Source organism: Ochlerotatus camptorhynchus, unplaced genomic scaffold (genome assembly GCF_037179485.1).
Source record: "Ochlerotatus camptorhynchus isolate MF236.1 unplaced genomic scaffold, CSIRO-AGI_Acam_v1.1 ptg000111l, whole genome shotgun sequence".
Classification (NCBI taxonomy): Eukaryota; Metazoa; Arthropoda; class Insecta; order Diptera; family Culicidae; genus Ochlerotatus; species Ochlerotatus camptorhynchus.
Genome location: NW_027040601.1, coordinates 1,414,278 through 1,433,787, shown reverse-complemented (window position 1 = coordinate 1,433,787; position 19,510 = coordinate 1,414,278). Strand labels below are relative to the sequence as shown.

Genomic DNA, 19,510 nt, shown 5'->3' with positions numbered 1-19,510 from the left:
ACTTTGTTCCGCGTGCCCATCCGAATTACCCAGTAGCATGCCTAATCCGTGACTCAGTTCAGGGGTCTCGTGCAGCTGAACTAATTATCCGGGAGTCTTGGTTGAGCCAGAGCAAGTCTCTTCAAGTCTCATACTACTGAGCCCTCACTTACCCAAGTGGTACATCGGACTTGAATATTTAACATTTTAACAGGTGTCATGATTTATTTGCAATAATTTTATCATTTACTCACGCAATACATTTTTAACTATTCAAGTAAACGTCGTTGCATGTCCCATTAGTGCTTGTTTATAACCAATTACCAGCAGTAATCGCCCCTTATTACTATTCAATACCGTTTTTCACTCTCCCACCACAACCTAAACGATATTTCTAGCCTTCAACCGAATCGTTACACATTGTATATAAACACTTGCAGGATCAATCCAATCATTTGGTTTTCTATCATTACCTGCAACCTAAGGGGTTAATAGTCATAAATCAACTAAACAAAAAGAAAAAAAAAAACATTTCACAGCGTTTGTACTTCTAATCGATCGTTCTGCAATTTAATCGCGGAGCACGAGGAGCACTCGCCGACAAAAGCACTACTGGAACATAGCAAACAAACCAACCAACGCAACGGTATGGGATTCTTTGATGTCGAGGACATTACCGCTGTAATGCCCTTTACCCTGCAAATGCTGAAGGTATTTGGCCTACGAGGTTCCCGCTGGGATTTCATGCGGTTCCAGTTTGCCGTCTTTTGGATGTGCCTTATAACGATGATTCCGAAGGTGTTTCTCGGCTATCGGGACGATATCCGCTATGTTATCCGCGGAATGTCGGAGTTTATATTCCAGGCGAACGCTTGTATCAAGATGGTGATCTTGGCGGGAAAGCGGGATGAGTTTGAGAGCATGCTGACCATATGGAAAAAGTGGTTTCGGAGAAGTAAGTATCAAGATCCACCAATTAGTATCCGACATTCACTTTCATTTCTTATCGCCACGTACTAGCTTTTGAAGCTGATGGGATTTCCAAACAGAGTTTGGCTCTCGCCCGTTGCAACAGGATAAACGATTTGTTCACCAAAGGATACTTCACGTACTGTTCTATTGTTGTACACTTCTACATCGTTAGTCCGTTGATTCAATCGACAATAATTTATGTCAAGTACAACCAGAACAACAACACCGAACCAATTGAGCTAATCACCCAGATGGAACAGGAGTAAGTACAAGTTTTAGAAATTCATGTCATCGTAAGCTAAATTTTCTGATCTTTCAGGTTCTATTGGCTTGATATTCGAACCAACCTGGTTCATTATGCATTCTATACGATATGCGCTATTCCTTCATACTGGTTTGCTGCCTACATGTTGATTGTGGACATTTCTCTCATCTTTTGTTGCTGTAAGTGTTGTTCCCACTTGTTAGAAGCGGTATCGATAAGATTGAGTAATTTGACAGCGTTCAAAAGTGATAAGCAAAAGGAAGAACTTAGGGACATCATAGAAATGCACGACGATGTGTTGAGATGCGTTGAACTTTTGAATGAAACTCGTAATTTTCCGCTATTGGTTCAAATTGTCAACTGTGTACTGATGTGGTGTATGATGGCCGTATATCTGACCATGGTAAGGGCCATAGCTTTGATGCTAATGACAGTATGAATATGATCTGGTTTACTTACAGAATTTCAACGGTGACGCGGTAAATATCTTGGTTTTGTTCATTGTGCTGACTATTGAAACGTACGGAGTATGTGTCCTGGGTTCAGAATTATCCCAAAAGGTAGGTGGAAAACTACAGGTTAGGGTGGTTCAAATTATCCATTTTGCTCGAAACATCTCAAGTGGTTCAAGGGGTGGATAATATAAATCACCCTACTGCAGGTGTTTGGGCTGCATAATTCATATTTACTGTTTGCTGCCACAGAACGTCGACCTTCAACGAGCCATCTATGATTTCCCGTGGTACAATGTTCCGGTAGATATGCAGAAGAGCTTACTGCAGATGCTGCAAAGAGCGCAGCAACCTGTCGGTATAACTGCGGCTGGATTTTGCTACGTAGATATTGAACGGTTCGGGAAGATTGTTCAAACATCCTATCAAATTTTCGTCGTCATGAAAGATACATTGTAGAATTCGAGTTCTCAGAGTGATCAAATGAATCCCGTAAAATGTACTGGAGCGGAAGAAAAAGTTTTGGATATTGAGCATAGTCAAAGTTTAAGTAGGAAAATTAATTAATAATATACTCATTAACCAACATGTTAATACAGAACACTTTCTGACATTAAATTTATGCTTCAGAACTACGGGAGCAAAATGTTTATTCAATGTGCTTTTTATTGTTTGGTTTATATTTATTCGCTGCATTCTGGAGTTATTTAAAGCTGTGATAAAATTGGATGATATGCCAGTCACAGTTATCTGTATCATTTAAACGAAGGTGTAAGCTATTTCCAGCCCTTGATCTCCATTGCTGTAATGGAAGTGCTCTATCCCCCGTTGGAGATTCTGCCATACAATGAAACCACTGGAAACGGATTCCGTTCTGATGGAGAAGGCTTACTGGATAGCGGAAGATAAAGTGTTTATTCAGGGTGTCTACTCAATCCAAGGAATCAAATTCCCTGAGTTTTCCAGGTTTTTCCAGGTTTTTCCAGGTCGGATGAAAAAAATTCCAGGTGCATACAAATTATACACATTATTATTTTATCTATTTATCCATCTGGAATCCCTTTTATGTACTTATTGATTTATGTTATTTTCGATTGTTCAAACTTGGGCGTTGGTACTTATAAGTCGGCACAGCAAAAAAGTTATGAATATTACAGCAGAACAGATGCAAATAGGTTGTTTAATATTAAAGGGTGATACGGTCAAAATTTGGTCAAGGGAAAACGCGTGTAAATCAGTGAAATCGTTTATTTAAAAAATCAAATTAAATTTCTTTTTCAAGTTCAATTAGTATAAAATTCAGGAAAAATATTCAGTTAGGCTTCCGCTTTTCCAAATCCGAATTGCCGGGCCTTACGCTTGACCCCTGCCATCAGATTTTGTACAGCCACCTTGTCCACCTTCTTCGCCGCAGAAAGCCAGTTTGCCTTGAACTGCTGCTCGCCCTTAGCAGTTTTTTTGGTCTTCTTTAGGTTCCGCTTGACAATAGCCCAGTATTTCTCAATTGGGCGGAGCTCTGGCGTGTTGGGAGGGTTCTTGTCCTTGGGAACCACCTGCACGTTGTTGGCGGCGTACCACTCCATGGCCTTTTTACCGTAATGGCAAGATGCCAAATCCGGCCAAAACAGTACGGAACAACCGTGTTTCTTTAGGAAAGGCAGCAGACGTTTATTCAAACACTCTTTCACGTAAATTTTTTGGTTGACAGTCCCGGAAGCTATGAAAATGCTGCTTTTCAAGCCACAGGTACAGATGGCTTGGCAAACCAGATATTTCTTTGCGAACTTTGACAGTTTCATGTGCTTGAAAACATCTGCTACCTTTCTCCTTCCTTTTGCCGTATAAAACTCCTGTCCCGGAAGCTGCTTGTAGTCGGCTTTGACGTAGGTTTCGTCGTCCATTACCACGCAGTCAAGCTTCGTCAGCATCGTCGTGTACAGCCTCCGGGATCGCGCTTTGGCCGTCGTATTTTGTTTATCATCGCGATTTGGAGTCACTACCTTCTTGTAAGTCGATAGTCCGGCTCGTTTTTTGGCTCGATGCACGGTTGTAGACGATACACCCAGCTTATTTGCGGCATCTCGGAGAGAGAGGTTAGGGTTTCGCTTGAAACTACCGGCAACTCTCTTTGTCGTCTCAGCGGCTTCCGGTTTTCGATTTCCCCCCGATCCAGACTTCCTGGCTGTCGACAAACGTTCCCCAAACACTTTAATTACATTTGTAACGGTTGATTTGGCAACTTTTAGCGATTTTGCCAACTTTGCGTGCGAGTAGCTCGGATTTTCACGATGCGCGAGCAAAATTTTGATACGCTGCTCTTCTTGCTTGGACGGCATTTTGACAACTGAAGAGTGAATTCCAAAATCAAAATAGGAGCAACATTCTACACACACACACCTTCAAAATGAGGGGTGTTCAGGTTTTTTAAATGCAAAATTGAAAGAAATACGTCAAGTTGATATTGACCAAATTTTGACCGTATCACCCTTTAATTTGTACAACCAATAGTGGAGGTTAGTACAATGTACTTCTATAGCGGCTTAGGGAGACTCTATAAGCCACCATAGTAACATATTACACTTAAGTACCTCCACTATTGGTGCATTTATCCTACACATAATTTGCGAAAATAAATTATATCCATGGGTGTAATACTGTATTTGGTTTTTGCAATCACATTAGTTATTCATACAGTAACATGCATTACGTCAATCAATATTACATTCTTTTTTGGTATTTGTGTTAATTCAAGAATATGAATACAAGTAAGAAACCTGTCTATACTATTTCGATAAAACGATGTATCAAAATTTGATAACAATATGTTTTCAAAAACAAAATATTATTTTGAGTCCAACTCTGTTTGGAAGACCAAGACAGAATAAATCATGGTTTCACATGTCTAAAATCTCTTAAGGTCCGTTGAGACTATCTGATTTCTTGGTCTGATTTTGACCACCGCCATAATGAAAAATCTGCTCGAATTTACTTTCGACACACCTCCTGTTTGCTGGTGTTCACACTGCCTGCACATGTCGAAAGAACTGTCAATTTAGATTTCAAAACAAAACTGTATCAGGAATCAAAAGTAAATACTTCCATCATGAATTACCGGAAAATTGCTCTAGTTTCGGCAGACGTATTTGCTTTTATTATTTTAAATAAAATGAGAAAAAGAAGGTGAACTTTGTGGACTAGGAAATGGTTGCTCAGGAGGAACACCGGCAGGGATCTGGCTCATCTTGTCCATCAAGAGCTGCGATATGAAGATGAAAATGGATTTCAAAACTTCGCCAGGATGTCAATACCAACTTAAGACAAGCTAGTGGGAAAAGTTCTCACTAGAAATACATGATTCCTTGAGTTCTGAAAATTTCTGTTAACAACTCAATTCTGCAAGGTCTTCAAACCTTCTGACGTCCCTGAAGTTTTGTTTCTGTTCTCCGGTAAAATTTCTTTAAAGATTAATCTTTCCTGACAATCTGCAAATGTCTAGGTAGTTCTACAGATTTCTTTGAAGTTCTGTGTGTTCTTCTGAAGTTCTGCAAATTTTCCTAAAAATCTACAAAGTTCCTGAATCCCTGAAGATTTAAGATCCTTAAAGATCAACAATTATCTCTGATGTTCACAAAATTTCTAATAATCTAAAAACTTCTCAAAAGGTCTGTAATTTTCTCTGCAGATTTTCATGATTTAATGAATATCTCCAAATATCTCTGAACAATTTTCTAAAGAATTAAAAGATTATCTAGAAATGTTTGAGCTTTCCGGAAGTTTTAGGAAGTATTCTGAAGTTTTTCTAATTTTTCTGAAGCTGTGCAAATATTTCTAAAGATCAGTGAACTTAACTGAAGTTCCGTAAATGTCTTTTAAAATCCAAGAACCGCAGTAAAATTCTGAAAATTTATTTAAACATCTGCTAATTTTTTAGTAGATTTACGATCTACCCTCTGAACTTTTCTGAAGTTCCTAAAATTTATTTCAAATTCTGTAAAGTTTTCTGAAGTACTGTATTTCTGCTTTAAAGATCTACGAACTGCCCTGAAGTTCAATAAATTTCACAGTAAATCTCCGAACTTTTATAAAGTTCTTTAAATTTCTTTGTGGATTATTTATCTAAAGATCGGCGAACTTTCCCGAAGATCTGTGAGTTTTGCTGAAGTTTTGCAAATTTTTCTAAAAATGTACGAACTTTCTGACGTTCTACGGACTTCTCTTAAGGTCTACGGACTTCTCTGAAGTTCTTTAGATCTATCTATTTCCGACTTCCATGGAGTTCTGCAAAATATTGTACTTTTGTACTTCGCTGCGATTTGTTTTTGGAATTGAGGTGCTTTTCTGACATTTAACGAATTTTTCTGAAGATCTCACATTTGTGTGAAACTGTGAAACTATCTGTCAAATTCCTGAAAATATCTTTAAAGTTCTGTAAAGTTGTCTTAAGCTTCGTAGCTCTATTCCCAAGATCTACAAAAAAAAAAAAAACTTGAGGCGCAATAAATTTCTCAGTAGATCTGCAAACTTCTCTGATGTTTTGTAAATTCCTCTCGGGTTACCCTGAAGATTTGAAAATTGAAGATTACCTAAAGTTGTCAAAATTTATCTGAAAATATTTGAGCTTCTTAGAAGTTTTAAATGTCTCTCTCAAGATCTACAAATTTGCCTGAAATCGTGTAAATATTTTTTTTTAATTCGCCGAGCTTCCCTGAAATTCTGCAATTTTTACTGAAGATCCATTAACATTTCGGAGATTCTTGTGATTTTTTCAGAAGTCCTGTAATTTTTTTCAAAGTTCTGTAGCTTTGTTCTGAAGATCTACGAACTTTTCTGATGTTGAATAATGTTTCGAAGATCTCCAAACTTCTGTGAAATACTTTATATTTCACAGTAGATTCTTGAACTTGTCTGAAGTTATGCGAATTTCCCTGAAGATTTGCAAAATTTCGCTTATAGTAATTATTTTTGCATGCTTGAAGTTTTGAAAATTTCTTTGAACATTTATCTGAAGATCTTTGACTTCTCTTGTGATTTTGTTTTTATGAATTTCTGTTAATTACTATTAATTTGTTTGTAGTTCTGTTCTCAAGATCTACCAACTGCCCTGAAGCTCAACAAATTTCTCAGTAGATCTCCGACCCTCTCTGAAGCTCAAAAAAACTCTATGTAGGCCTGCTGTCTGGCATGCTTATTCTTATACAATACATGCTTCGTATGCTTCCTTTTGACGGTTGCCAGTCTCTTTTTTTCGGCTGTTTACTTTTTACGACGATTTTGATCATCTACATACATATCAGCGAAGAGCGAGCGTGACAAGACTCTCTGAATGAACTTGTCTCGTTTAAACACGTTGTCTTAGCTGTCAGATGCTTGTCAAGTTCAGTGTCCTTAAGAAACGTTTCGAGAAACTAAACGAAAAACTTCTTTTGAATTACGAATGAAGTGATAATTGGAAAATTCCCTGAGTGGAACCAAAATTCCCTGAATATTCCAGGTTTTCCGAGAAAAAATAAAATTCCCTGTAAATTCCCGGTTTTCCAGGTTTTTCCAGGTAGTAGACACCCTGTTATTGTGTGGAACCTTTTGATTATAGCTTCAAGACGTTTTGTAAAGTGAACAAGGATCCTCGGCTCAGTAAAGTTAATTCAATTGAGCCTTATGAAATAAATTAATAATTGAAAAAAAAGAAGAAGGGTCTGTGCCTAGGGGCACGAACGGAAGCTTGAAGTAGGACCGCTAGTGGACGGAACAAATGTGAACATTTAGTTCTTTTAATTTATCATTCATCAATCTTAACTCTTTCCGTTTTTTATTTGTTAGCGTATCAAATTTGTAGTATTTATTTCAAAGAGAAAAATGATTAAGAGCATCCAAGGGACTTTCAACTTGAGTATTTTCGATTCATCTACCCGACTTTAAAAGGTGTATTTTAATTTTTTTGTTATTTAAGAATTTTTAAATTTTGTGCATTTTGGTATTAAAGTGTATTCAATACACCCCTCACAGGATTTCCTTTCAAATTATATGAATGGGGCGGGGCGGAAAGTATCGTTTGTGCAGAATATGTAAAAACGTAGGGACTTTGAGAGATTGAACTCGTGACAGTGAGAGCTAATTTTCTCACAAATTTGATTTTATTGGCTTTCTGGGGACTGAATATACACCCAAAGCGAATTATTCCCACTTCGCTCAAATTCTATATGGATTTTTAACACTTCCTACCAGCGTGTTCTGGAAAATGGTCGGACGATGATTAATCTCACCAATACATTCGGGCCTACAATTCCACACCTTCTATAGAGACCAGGTTGAGCTTTGATAGCTAGCTGCTTGCGGGAACTGATGACCTTGACTAATGTCCAAATAATATTCTTAAGTTATGGTGGCACTGAAAAGGACCGTTTTGTAGTGATGGTTGAGTAATGCTGAGCTGAGCACGACGAGCTACTGATTCCGATCCCAGCTTGCGGTGGGACTTCTTCCTCCTTCTCTATGGTTGCTCGTATGAGCTCTGCAGCTTGCTGCTTGCAGGCAGCCCTGCTGCTGCTGTTGCTGATACTACTACTACTGCTGCTGGACTGAACATCACCACTTATGGTGATTGAATGAGCACCGTTCAGTGGGACCGCATCGAATTTGATTTTTAAGTCTCTGTTAGGGAATGCGCTGTTTTCAAATATTTGGTGATAATTTTGACCACCATTGCAACAGTTGGACATTTGGTTTTTTTCAATAGTGACCTATTGAAAATTAACTAAGTGTTCATTTTAGCAGATTGATACTTAAATTTCCAATCGTTTGGCTAGTTTAGAATTAAAATCTATCTGCTATTGGTCGAAACCTGACCTCTTTTCGTAATGCTGTGCATTTTGGTTTTTTTTTTGGCGCCGATTGAAACAATCTTTTCGACGTCACTACAAGGGTGATTGATTAAACGAAAGAAACGAATCGTGCGGAATAAAAGCCGAGGAAAACCACCAATATATTCAGGTCTACAATTCCACATCTTCTATAGACAGGTTGCGCCTTGATAGCTAGCTGCTTGCGGGAACTGATGCCCTTGACCAATGTCCAAATAATACTCTTCAACAAATTTTTGGTCACCTTGAAAAGGACCGTTTTGTAGTGATGGTTGAGTAATTCTGAGCTGGGTGTTCAACACGGATGCGGCTGTCGAGCTGTATGTCGTTTGGAGCGAGGGTGACACGCTTGGCATAGATGACCGACCCGCAGCGACTCACGAAGAGCTACTGATTCCGATCCATAGCATAGCGGTGCAGCTTCTTCCTCCTTTGATGGATGCTTATGTGGGCACTGCAGCTCGCTGCTTGCAGGTAGCCTTTCGTTGTTACTGGAGAACAATTTTCAACGCCACACGCCGAAAGCACTGCTACTGCTGCTACTGCTGCTACTAATTTCGTCGGTCGTGGTGTGGTCATTGGGAGCGTGTGGTACTGAGTATGGCGATGAGTGTGCAAAATATTACGCACTTCCATCCTCCCTATTCGCACGCACCCGAGGATCGGAGGCGAATGCCACTTCGACTTGTTTCGTCTACTTACTACTCTCTGACGACTGTGCTGGGGAAGCAGCATATGCATGTAGGTAATTGTTGGATTTGTTAGTTAATTCGACGCTTTTGGACAATGCAGGACATTTACCAGTTTTTCAATAGTTTATCGTTGAAAATCAACATTCGGAAGCTTTGTTGTCGATGCGTAGCCATATTTCTGATCGATTGGTGATAAAATTATTGAAATTGGACCAGGGGCAGCTGAGTTATTAACGTTCAAAATCTTTCTTAATTTGTTGCATGTTCCATTTTCGGTTTTCACAAAGTGTACCCCCATATAGAAATCAATGACGTAGTCCTACGTCAAAAAAGTTCCATGTCAAACAGCAAAAAACACAAATAATTTGCAATGCCTTCGCTCCATGTTGTAAACATGAAATAAGCCAAAAATAAAATTAGCACAAAATAGATCTAATCCATACGCCAAAAACTATGCCAGTTGCGTGCTGATTTACTTTAAAATTGGAATGCCTCGCGAGTAACGCCACTCGACCTTTCGTAGTTTCTCCCAAGGCCGAGTCTAGGGAAACCTTCGGGAAAGTTGGGGAAAGAGAGAGTGTGGCTACACCCGCGGGAAAATTGCACTTCCGTTAAGTTCGATCGAGGTCACCGTCCCTAATCTGAGGATCACGGTTTCGCTTCACTTTCGTCCAAACCGCAGATTATAGTGGAAGTGTATCGTTTCGTTCGAGTTATTGTATAGTTTGTATAGTGAGATTAAACAACGTGGTTTTACTTTGTACTGAAATTCGAATTGATTTTTTAGTTATAGCAAATCATAAACTAAAGCAGTGTGCGGCATAGGCATGAGCATGAGCATGATTGACCGCCCACGGTTGCTACTCTGTTATTGCCAGACCAGCTGGAATTACACAGAGAACCTATAGACGATGCTTGGGACTAGCAATCATCCTCAATGTGTAAAAACTGGTGATCTCGAATTAGGCAATACCAGTGCCAGCCGCGCCTGAACGCAGGTCAAGAAAGGAATGGGTAGGAATGTGTTGACGTGACACTCGCTTTGATGGAAGCCGAGGAGTCCTTTGCACTTCCACGAGGAATCACAGGGATGTTGGGTAAGAGGGTTGGGTTAGCAGCATGGTTCGTTTTGGTAAACGATAAGCTGAATTGATGTCCTAACGATCATATAACGCGAAGGAGCTTGGGATTGAACCCACGGTCTTCTGCTCAGTAAGCAAAAACGTTTGCCACTAGGCAGACGAGCTCCTTTTTAATCATTGACGAATCTTGAATGTGGATGGGCTTGAGATTAGACTCATGATGTTCTGCTCAGTAAGCAAAACCGGTTGCTCTAAGGCCACCGAGCCTCTCATATCACATTATAGCGTTACTCAAGTTTTTATAACTATTCAAACCCGGCACCGACGACAATAAAAAGTTTTACAAAATACACGATAAACAAGCGATATTTTAATAATTTTAATATGAAAGGATCTGGGACCGCGTTTTTCCCCTCAGTAAGCAAGCCACTGCAACCGACGATCTTTGAAATCCTAAAACTAAAAGCTACGAAAGAGTACTTAGGCCTTCATTAAGATCCACTTTCACGCGACGTTCAATGTTTCGATTTTCTCTTTACGCATGGTTCAGACAATCATAACAAGCTATGACCGACGTGACGATTGTTGAAGATCTGGTTAAACAAGCTATTCAAATGAAATTACGTTCTCGAATTTCACTTGGAATGTAATGAACAACAGAAATACGCGATAATTCATATTTTCAGCAGTTGATGTTTAATTTTAAATATACTAACGGTACTGCCTACGACTACGACGGCGATTACGACAGCGACTACGACGGCGCCTACGACAACGACAACAGAGAATTTGTAACTTACCATTTGTCTAGGATAAACACCTTTGCCCGGCACCTCCACTGGTTCTTCATGTCCGCTATCTGTCACTGTTTGCAAAATATCTCATAGCAATTACCTTTGTTGTGATACTTCCTATATTGCCATGGTCATCTGGGAGGAGGTTCACATCTAGTGCTTTCCCCAGGAACCGTTCACGGCCACCAGCTACCGCCCGTCCAGTCTTGGGCATATCCAGCGAGACATCATTCAACTGACTAACAATCTCCGACATTCAATGCAAATCGCAGGCACACTTACGCTAGTTACAAAAAAAAAAACACCCGTGCAAAGAAACGGATCCAATAAACGTCACTCTTGCGAAAGCACACCCGTCGTCGTCGATCGACAAAAAAAGGAATCGGTGGGCAATTTTGTGATACGGATTTCCAAAATCAAACGGGAATGCACGAATTTCACCACACCCAACTGCGAAACACGTTCAAAAGCACTTATGGTACACTTTCGTTCGAAAACATTTAATTTTTTCAAAAATAGTTGCGAGTGAACCAACATCATCACCGCGTAAATAAACTAAAATCCAAATTATCACTCGCGATGCCACAAATTTCCGGACCGAGAGAAAAAATCAAACAACGCAGATAGCGTTAAATCTTCTATTGCTTGCAAACATGATGAATCATGTTTTCTTTCTCGATTCTTAAACTTCTCGGAAAGCGAGAAAACCACCACTCACACACGTATAACCGTCCGGGAGGCAGAGTGCCAGCGCTAATCCGGCAAATGCAGCCGAAAACTATGAAAGCGAATGCACGCACAAAACAGAGAACACACTTAATACACAACCGTATCCAAAGGCGTTCGAAACTCGACTCCCCTAAATGCAGTGTGCGGCATAGGTTAGATTTTGTGTGTGTAGAAAAACAATCTAGGCCAGGTATTGTGCTCGTCAAACAAAGTCTGTGCTTTGTGCTTAATATTATGTCCAATAGCCGACGGCTACATCCAACTTCCGAAACCATCATCTGCATTCCCGGGGCGAAAATCCCGGCATCCGTCACCATGTCCGGTGGAAAGCGATTCGGGGCTTCGTGGATATCAACTGAGATTGTTGGTGAGATCACGTGGAAATCGTTGGCCGTTTAACATCCAACGGTCGAACATCATCGTCGCTGCCGATAACAGCAGCCCAGCAAACAACAGCAGCGAAACCAACTGGTGAGTTTCGTTCCAATTTCTTTGTTGAGTGTGGTGTCCGGTGAGGGTGCCACGGAGGATCTTTTTTGCCGACCATAGGTCGAAGAGCATAATGCTTTGCTAAGATGTGGACAAGTCCAATGATTGAGAGGTTGGGTGTACGTAATATAAATCGTGCGCACGTATCGTCCGATATGGACGCCCACTAGGCCGTCCCTTACTTTCTGAAATTCGACCAATTTGTAAATTCAACCTTTTAAAATGTTCGTTGTGGTTAGAAAACAAACATATAAAAATTTGAAGTGCGTACGTTAACGTTTAGAGGTCGCTCATTGGCTCTAAATGAATGGTAGTGTAGAATACCCCCCATGCCACGGCAAGCACGCTTCCGTAGTGTATGCGTTATAGGTAAAAATACATTGTTTGTGGGTATTCCTCAAACAGATCATGGAACGTCAGATTGATCTCATTGAATTGTACTCAACTCAGTGAGAAAAATATTCCGTTTCTTTGTCGGATCATCATTGCCTTGCCTTGTTCGAATGGATTGGACAAGCTTCTCTCGTTCTTCGGAAGATAAGCCAGTGCCAAACACAGAGAGATCAATTAGTTCTTCACTTAGATACCAGAAATGGCCTGAAAATTTTCTTTGCGCAGCACCAGCAGCATCTGGATTGAAACTCCTTAAGATCCGCTATAAACTTGATATCACTGCGAGGAGCAGATGCAGCGAAGGGTGCGGAAATGGGAAAAGGGTGGTGAAATAATAACATTTTCTTATCATATGAGTTAAGATAAAATACTCACAATGATGTTGTGTTCCGCGAAGCTTGCAATTTGAGTTATGCGATTTCTCAAAAAAATGTGGTAATTCGGACGTCAGCGAAACTTCGTATTTTTACTTATCTATTGACTTCCAGTGGCTTTGAAATTGCTTGAATATAATAATGTCGAATCCGCTTGTCGGCTCCATGATGGTATGGAAGACACTTTCTAGGGCTAGCTCTAAAATATGGTGCCTACAGGGTAGGTTGGTGCTCAATCCACGAAGCTGCACCGTTCTTCCAGCCTTTACTTAGTAACCGTGTTTGAAAATCATTAAGTAGCAAAAAAGGAAAGTAACGACTTAAGCAACTGACCTAGTGTGGAAATAAAGTTAAAAAGATATCATAAATACCTGTATTGACACTGGTGGTGTCAAAGGACATAGCTTTAATTCGATCAGTTAAGTTCCAAGCTTTAATCAATTCCACAACAGCTTCTCCGATGACTTTTCCTGTCCCTCTTTCAACAAATGGAACGCCAAGAAGCTGTGTCGTGCTTTTTCCTGTCCCAAGTACTGCTTGGCGATCGACCAGATCCTTCCCTATCAAAGAACTCACCAGTTTACCGTCCTAGTGATCTGTAAGGATTTCATCGGGACTGAAATTCTCCATCAATTTCAAGGAGCGGTATTTCTCACGCAATCGATGCATAGTGGAACGGTTGATGTTAAGTTTGTATTGTATTATGTTTAGTATTCCCTAGATCAACCCCAAACGAATCTGCAGCTGCTGCCAGAATAGCTGTGGCAGAATCTGTACTGACTTTTGCTGCATCAAGAGCCTGGGATAATTCTGGGGTTACAATATTTTGAGTTCCTCGTCGTGAGCGATGCTCCACACGCTTGTCTGCATCGTCAGGCTCATCATCGGATAGGTCGAGTTCTACAAAGTCGGCTATAATGAAATAAATTTACTGCACTGTAATCAAGCAAAGAAACTGAATATTACCATTTGTCAACTTATTTTCACTTTTTCTTCGACGTTCTGCCAAGAGCTTTTGCCTCTCTTCTTTACGCTTCACTGTTGCCACCTTAGTGTGCATTTTGGTAGCAAGAACCCCATTGATGCCAGCAATGGAACCTATTACGTATCAGTGGGTGTTTCTGTGAGGAAAGTAATAAACCGGTTATGCTAACGCGAGAATTAACTTTATTAATTGGGACTTTAAATAGAAATATAGCTTTCAACATAAAGCCATTCGAAATCGAACTCGTGGTTTTTATATTCTTCTATTGACTGAAAACGTAGCATACACTGATTGAAAACGGTACATGGAAAATGAAGTTAACATACATAATATTTCCTCCCTTCTTTAAGAAAGAAATCAGGCATAACATTTGATAACGGCACAAAAGCTTTTGTAAACAAACTTTCTAAGGCCCTTTACACGCGAAACAAAGTACGCCCACGCAAACCAACAACATTATAGGATAGGAGCAACTATCACCTTTCCGAAAGTGGTATTGGTTTGCGTGGGCGTACTTTGTTTCGCGTGTAAAGGGCCTTAGAAAGTTTGTTTACAAATGCTTTTGTGCCGTTATCAAATGTTATGCCTGAAATACAAAAGCTACGGAGAATATCTTCGAGGGGGACGTCGTTGTCTGATCGATCGGCGCAATGCAGGTTGAGAGTTCTCTCGACGTCGATCCGGGCTGCTACTTGGCAACAGGAACGGTTCATCGGACGAATCAGTTGAATCAGAAGAACTTTTGGCCGTTGCACTGGATTCTTCGTTGTCTGTCGGCTCTTGTGACGTCAGAATGTTACCATAAAAATGAGCGCGGCCTGATGGCTTACCTGATGCCAAAATCGAATACCTTGTTTCGCTTGATGGCGTGCGTGTTAACTCGTTGTCGTTGTGAAAACATCGTATCTGATCAGTATAGAGATCTCCAAGCGCAATCTCACGAACACTAAAATCCAACATCCATACGTAAAATCGAAGAAGAAGAAGAAACAAAAAGGTATCGCGATATCACAACTACTTAAAAAGGTAGCGCGCGGTCTCACGCACACTTTTGTGCATCTGGAGAACTCTATGGCGTTTTAGATGCCTTCCGTTGAAAACAATCTCGTAGTGCAAATCTCCCAATCGAGCGAAAATAGTTCCTGGAATCCACTTCAAGAACAACATGTGAAAAGGGCATACAAGATTTTTGTAAACAAACCTTTTTATGCTCTTTTCTTGCTACCCATATCAGGCATAACATTTGATAACGGCACAAAAGCATTTGTAAACAAACTTTCTAAGGCCCTTTACACGTGAACAAAAGTACGCCCACGCAAACCAATACCACTTTCGGAAAGGTGATAGTTGCCCCTATCCGATGATGTTGTTGGTTTGCGTGGGCGTACTTTGGTTCGCGTGCAAAGAGCCTTAGAAAGTTTGTTTACAAATGCTTTTGTGCCGTTATCAAATGTTATGACACTCACCAAAACCATCAACATCACTCGGTAGGGAAAACTGTCTCCTTCCCGGTGATGTTGTTGGTTTGCGTAGGCAACCCTTGGTAGGCGAGAAAAGGGCCTACACAGGTTTGTTTGCAAAAAGCTTGTATGCCCTTTTCTCATGTGGCTCTTGACTTGTCCATCCGCGCATGTCCCGAGAGAAAGTTAACTCGTTCTCCTGGAGCGAATGCACGGAACGAAGACTGAAAAGCGCTCGTTGCTTCTCGGAAATTTTCGTGCTGGTATCCTGTGGTCTGACGAGTTCCAATCTTGTTCGGATGTTTCGCCCCAGAAACAATTTCGCTGGCGAATCTCCTGTTTCAGTGTGAGGAATTTTACGGTACTGCTGCAGGAACACGTTAGGTTGCGTTGTAAATTCTCGCTCGTTGTGCCCATCGCCTTCAGTGCACTTTTGACAGTCTGGACGTAGCGCTCGGCCTGACCATTTGTTGCCGGATGGTAGGGAGCTGAAAGTTTGTGGTACTTAACTCCACTCTTCTCTAGGAACGCCTTGAACTCCGCTGCAGTAAACTGCGGACCATTGTCCGACACAAGTGTTACAGCTGCTCCATACGCCGCAAAGAGTCCGTCAAGAATCTTGATAGTGGCAGTTGCTGTTGTGGAAGAGGTGATTTTAACTTCGAACCATTTGCTGAATGCGTTGACAATTATTAGAAGCATTGAACCTGCTACGGGGCCAGCGTAATCAACGTGGATACGTTCCCATGGACCATTCGGATATTCCCAATGGTGGCTGCTGAACTTCGGTGGTGCCGCTGCATAACGGGCGCATTCCGGATATGACTTCGCAGTTCTCTCGATGTCCGAATCGATTCCAGGCCAATAAACGTAGGATCGTGCCAGAGCTTTCATTTTGACGATGCCAACGTGTGCTACGTGTAGGTCGTTTAGGATTGCCTGACGAAGAACAGCTGGTACGACCACTCGGTGTTCGGAGAGCAAGCAATTGGCAGCTATTGTATATTTGACTTCCGGAGCTTTGAAGCCTGCCTGTGCAAGATTCCGACCCAAGTCCAATTCTCGAACGATTTCTCCAAGCTGAGGGTCCTTCCGTGTTTCACATGCTATATTTCCGGCTCGCACTGGTAGTTGCTGTATTTGGAGATGGGCAAACTGTTTTAATTCATCCTCGATATTTCCTCCCTCTGTACATACGGCGTTCCCGAGCAAAGTCGGTTAACAAAATGAAAGCAATGAAAACTCATTTTGATTTCAAATGTTGCGACATAAGTCTGATATCATATTGTGCTTTCATTATGCAGTCAAGACGTTTTAAATGAAAGCAACTTAACTTGAAGTTCTGCTGATTACGTCTTGTTTAAAATTCAATTAATCATTTTGTACAACCATTTTCCACAGAGATGGCGCTGTTCCGCTGGTAGGAAGTGATAAAAATCCCCATATAAAAATTGAGAGAAGTGGGAATAATTCACTTTCGGTGCATATTCAGGTCAAAAAAAGTGAACGACAACCTAAATAAATGAAGCAGGGACTTTGTCGTTCAGTTTTTTTTCCCGGAAATTATTGTTAAACGAGCTACAATTCAATAAAAATGATTTTTCCCCATACAATTTTACCTGCTTTACTACCAGTCTCCAGAGAGCCAAAATTCAAATTTGAGAGAGAAATTCTCTCTCACGGCCTCAATTTCTCAACATGCCATGTATTTTGTTGACACTAGATTTGTGATTTCCCTTTCACAGATTACAAAATAGAGTACCTGACACTACACAACATGTCTGGTACCTCTATATATGCATTTGCTTTAACATTTGAAGTCCCTCCTTTTTTACATATTTTGCGCAAAAGATACTTTGTGCCCCGCCCCATACATAAAATTCGGCGGGAAATTCTGTGAGGGGTGAGCTACTTTGTGTGCAGAATGTGTAAAAAAGGAGGAACTTCGAATAATAATCTAAATGCATATATAGAGGTACCAGACATGTTTTGTACTGCAGTGTCCTCTGTGAACAATTATAGGAAAATAGATTGTGTCTAGTTTCCGATAGATGTCACCGCAAACAACAGCTGTGACATCTGATGGAACATGAATGCAGAAGCAATACAAAATGATCAATTGAAATTCATCTGTCGTTGAACTAATGATTATCGTTTATCTGATTTGTTTAACACATTTTAGGTCATTCGTGACTTGCCCGCGGTGAGATTGGAGCCTAAGTCTTTCAGCTTGAGAAACATGAATGGTAACCATTTACTCTAGGCCCGTATTCAGTTAAACATTATGAATGCAAAATCAGTAATCAAATTGATTTCATTGAAAGCAGCATTAGTTTTCCGTTTGCTTCAACAGTGTAAAATTTTGCTCTCATTTTTGCTGTGTTAACCGTTAAGTCAACCAAAATGAGATCAACTGGAGTATTCAAAATAAGTTACATCATAACAGCAAATTTTGATTTCAATTTGATCTTCAGCTTTGCTCGGGTTGACATCGGATTGAGTTGTTCTACTCGGTATTCGGGAACAATAATCCGCGTTGGTGTTCATGTTGGTTGGCTTGTAGACGATGTTAAAGTTGAAATGTGCTAGTTTGCCATTCGACTGATGCAGAGCGTAGGAAGCGACTTCTCCGGATGCAGAATCTGCGTTAGCGGCTTGTGGTCCGTAATCAGGGTGAATTTGCGGGCATACAGGTAATGAAAGAACCTTTTTACCGCCCACACGATCGCAAGGGCCTCCTTGTCAATTTGAGGGTACCGTTGCTCCGTTTTCGACATCGTGCAGCTGTCATACGCTATTGGCCGCTCCGTTCCGTTGCTCAGCTGATGTGAAAGGACGGCACTAAGTCCTGTTTTGCTCGCATCCGTCGCCAAAATTACTGGTAATGCTGGATCGTACGCCATCAAAACTTGCGGTGAGACAAGGGCTTGCTTCAGGTCTTGGTATGCTCTGTCAGCTTCAGGTGTCCATCCAAATGTGTCACTAGCCAGCATATCACGCATACTTCGAGCCCTAGATGAGAGATTCGGGATGAAAGCACTATAGTAGGTCGCCTTACCCAAGAAAAGCTGCAACTGCTCTGGGGTTTCCGGACGTGGCGCATCCCGGATTGCTTCAATGTGCTTGTCTGACTTGTGCAGACCGTGGCGATCAATTCTATGGCCCAGGCATTCGAGAGACGACGTAGCGAAAATACATTTCGAACGGTTGAGTCGTAGTCCGTGTTGTTTCAACCTGTCCAAGGTAGCTGTGAGGGCTAGTAGAAGATCATCGAAGTTGTCTGCCGAAACGATGATGTCGTAAAAGCTGACGACGTTGTCCAAGCCTTGAAGAACGGTCTCCATGCGTCGTTGCCACATAGCCGGAATATTCGCAGCACCATAAACAGCTTTCGTGGGGCGAATGAGTCCATGCGTTGCAGTATTGAGTGTGAGCACATGACGGAAGTCACTGTCAATCGGTAGATGGGTGTAGGCGTCGGTCAAATCCAGATGACAAAACAAAGAGGCACCCTTCATTTTGTTGAAAATTGTTTGGTACCAGGATTGACAAAGGTGTAAAAGTGCTCTGCTCCTAGGAGCAGATCGATTGCTCCAGTCTTATTGAAGCTGGGATCGGCAAGGAATAGGTCTTGTGGAATACGCCAGTTTCTAGCTGGAAACGTCACAGCAGGCAAGTCTATCGTGATGCGAGGTAGAACGAGGAAGTCGAGGTCGATTTCAAAATCATTGTTCCTTGAGCGAATGCAAGAATGAACGCTATGTTTCACGTTGGACGACGCTTCACCAACACCGTGAAGGGGAACGTTCACATTTCAGCGCCTTAGCTTCAAAAGCTGACAGAATCTCTCGCTCATTATGTTAGACTGAGAGCCACTATCTAACAATGCACGTGCAGGGTGCGTATCACCGTTTGAATCGACGACCAAAAGTACGACGGTGGACAGCAAAATATTCGAATTGGAAAGTGGTGTGGGGTTGCTGAGTT

At 41.1% G+C, this 19,510-nt stretch overlaps 2 protein-coding genes across 2 annotated transcripts; one reads left to right on the top strand and one right to left on the bottom strand.

Moving 5' to 3' along the window:
* The first annotated feature begins 1,499 nt into the window (after positions 1 to 1,499).
* Positions 1,500 to 2,127, top strand: LOC135699506 (odorant receptor 67a-like). Its single transcript, XM_065219786.1, has 3 exons — positions 1,500 to 1,619; positions 1,678 to 1,776; positions 1,921 to 2,127. Exons 1-3 carry the CDS (start codon positions 1,500 to 1,502, stop codon positions 2,125 to 2,127), a joined length of 426 nt encoding a protein of 141 aa, XP_065075858.1.
* A 6,903-nt stretch (positions 2,128 to 9,030) lies between these two features.
* Positions 9,031 to 16,417, bottom strand: LOC135699505 (uncharacterized protein K02A2.6-like). The gene is made up of 2 exons (XM_065219785.1): positions 15,841 to 16,417; positions 9,031 to 9,119 (listed from the first exon to the last, which is right to left on the bottom strand). Exons 1-2 carry the CDS (start codon positions 16,415 to 16,417, stop codon positions 9,031 to 9,033), a joined length of 666 nt encoding a protein of 221 aa, XP_065075857.1.
* Between the last annotated feature and the right edge of the window lie 3,093 nt (positions 16,418 to 19,510).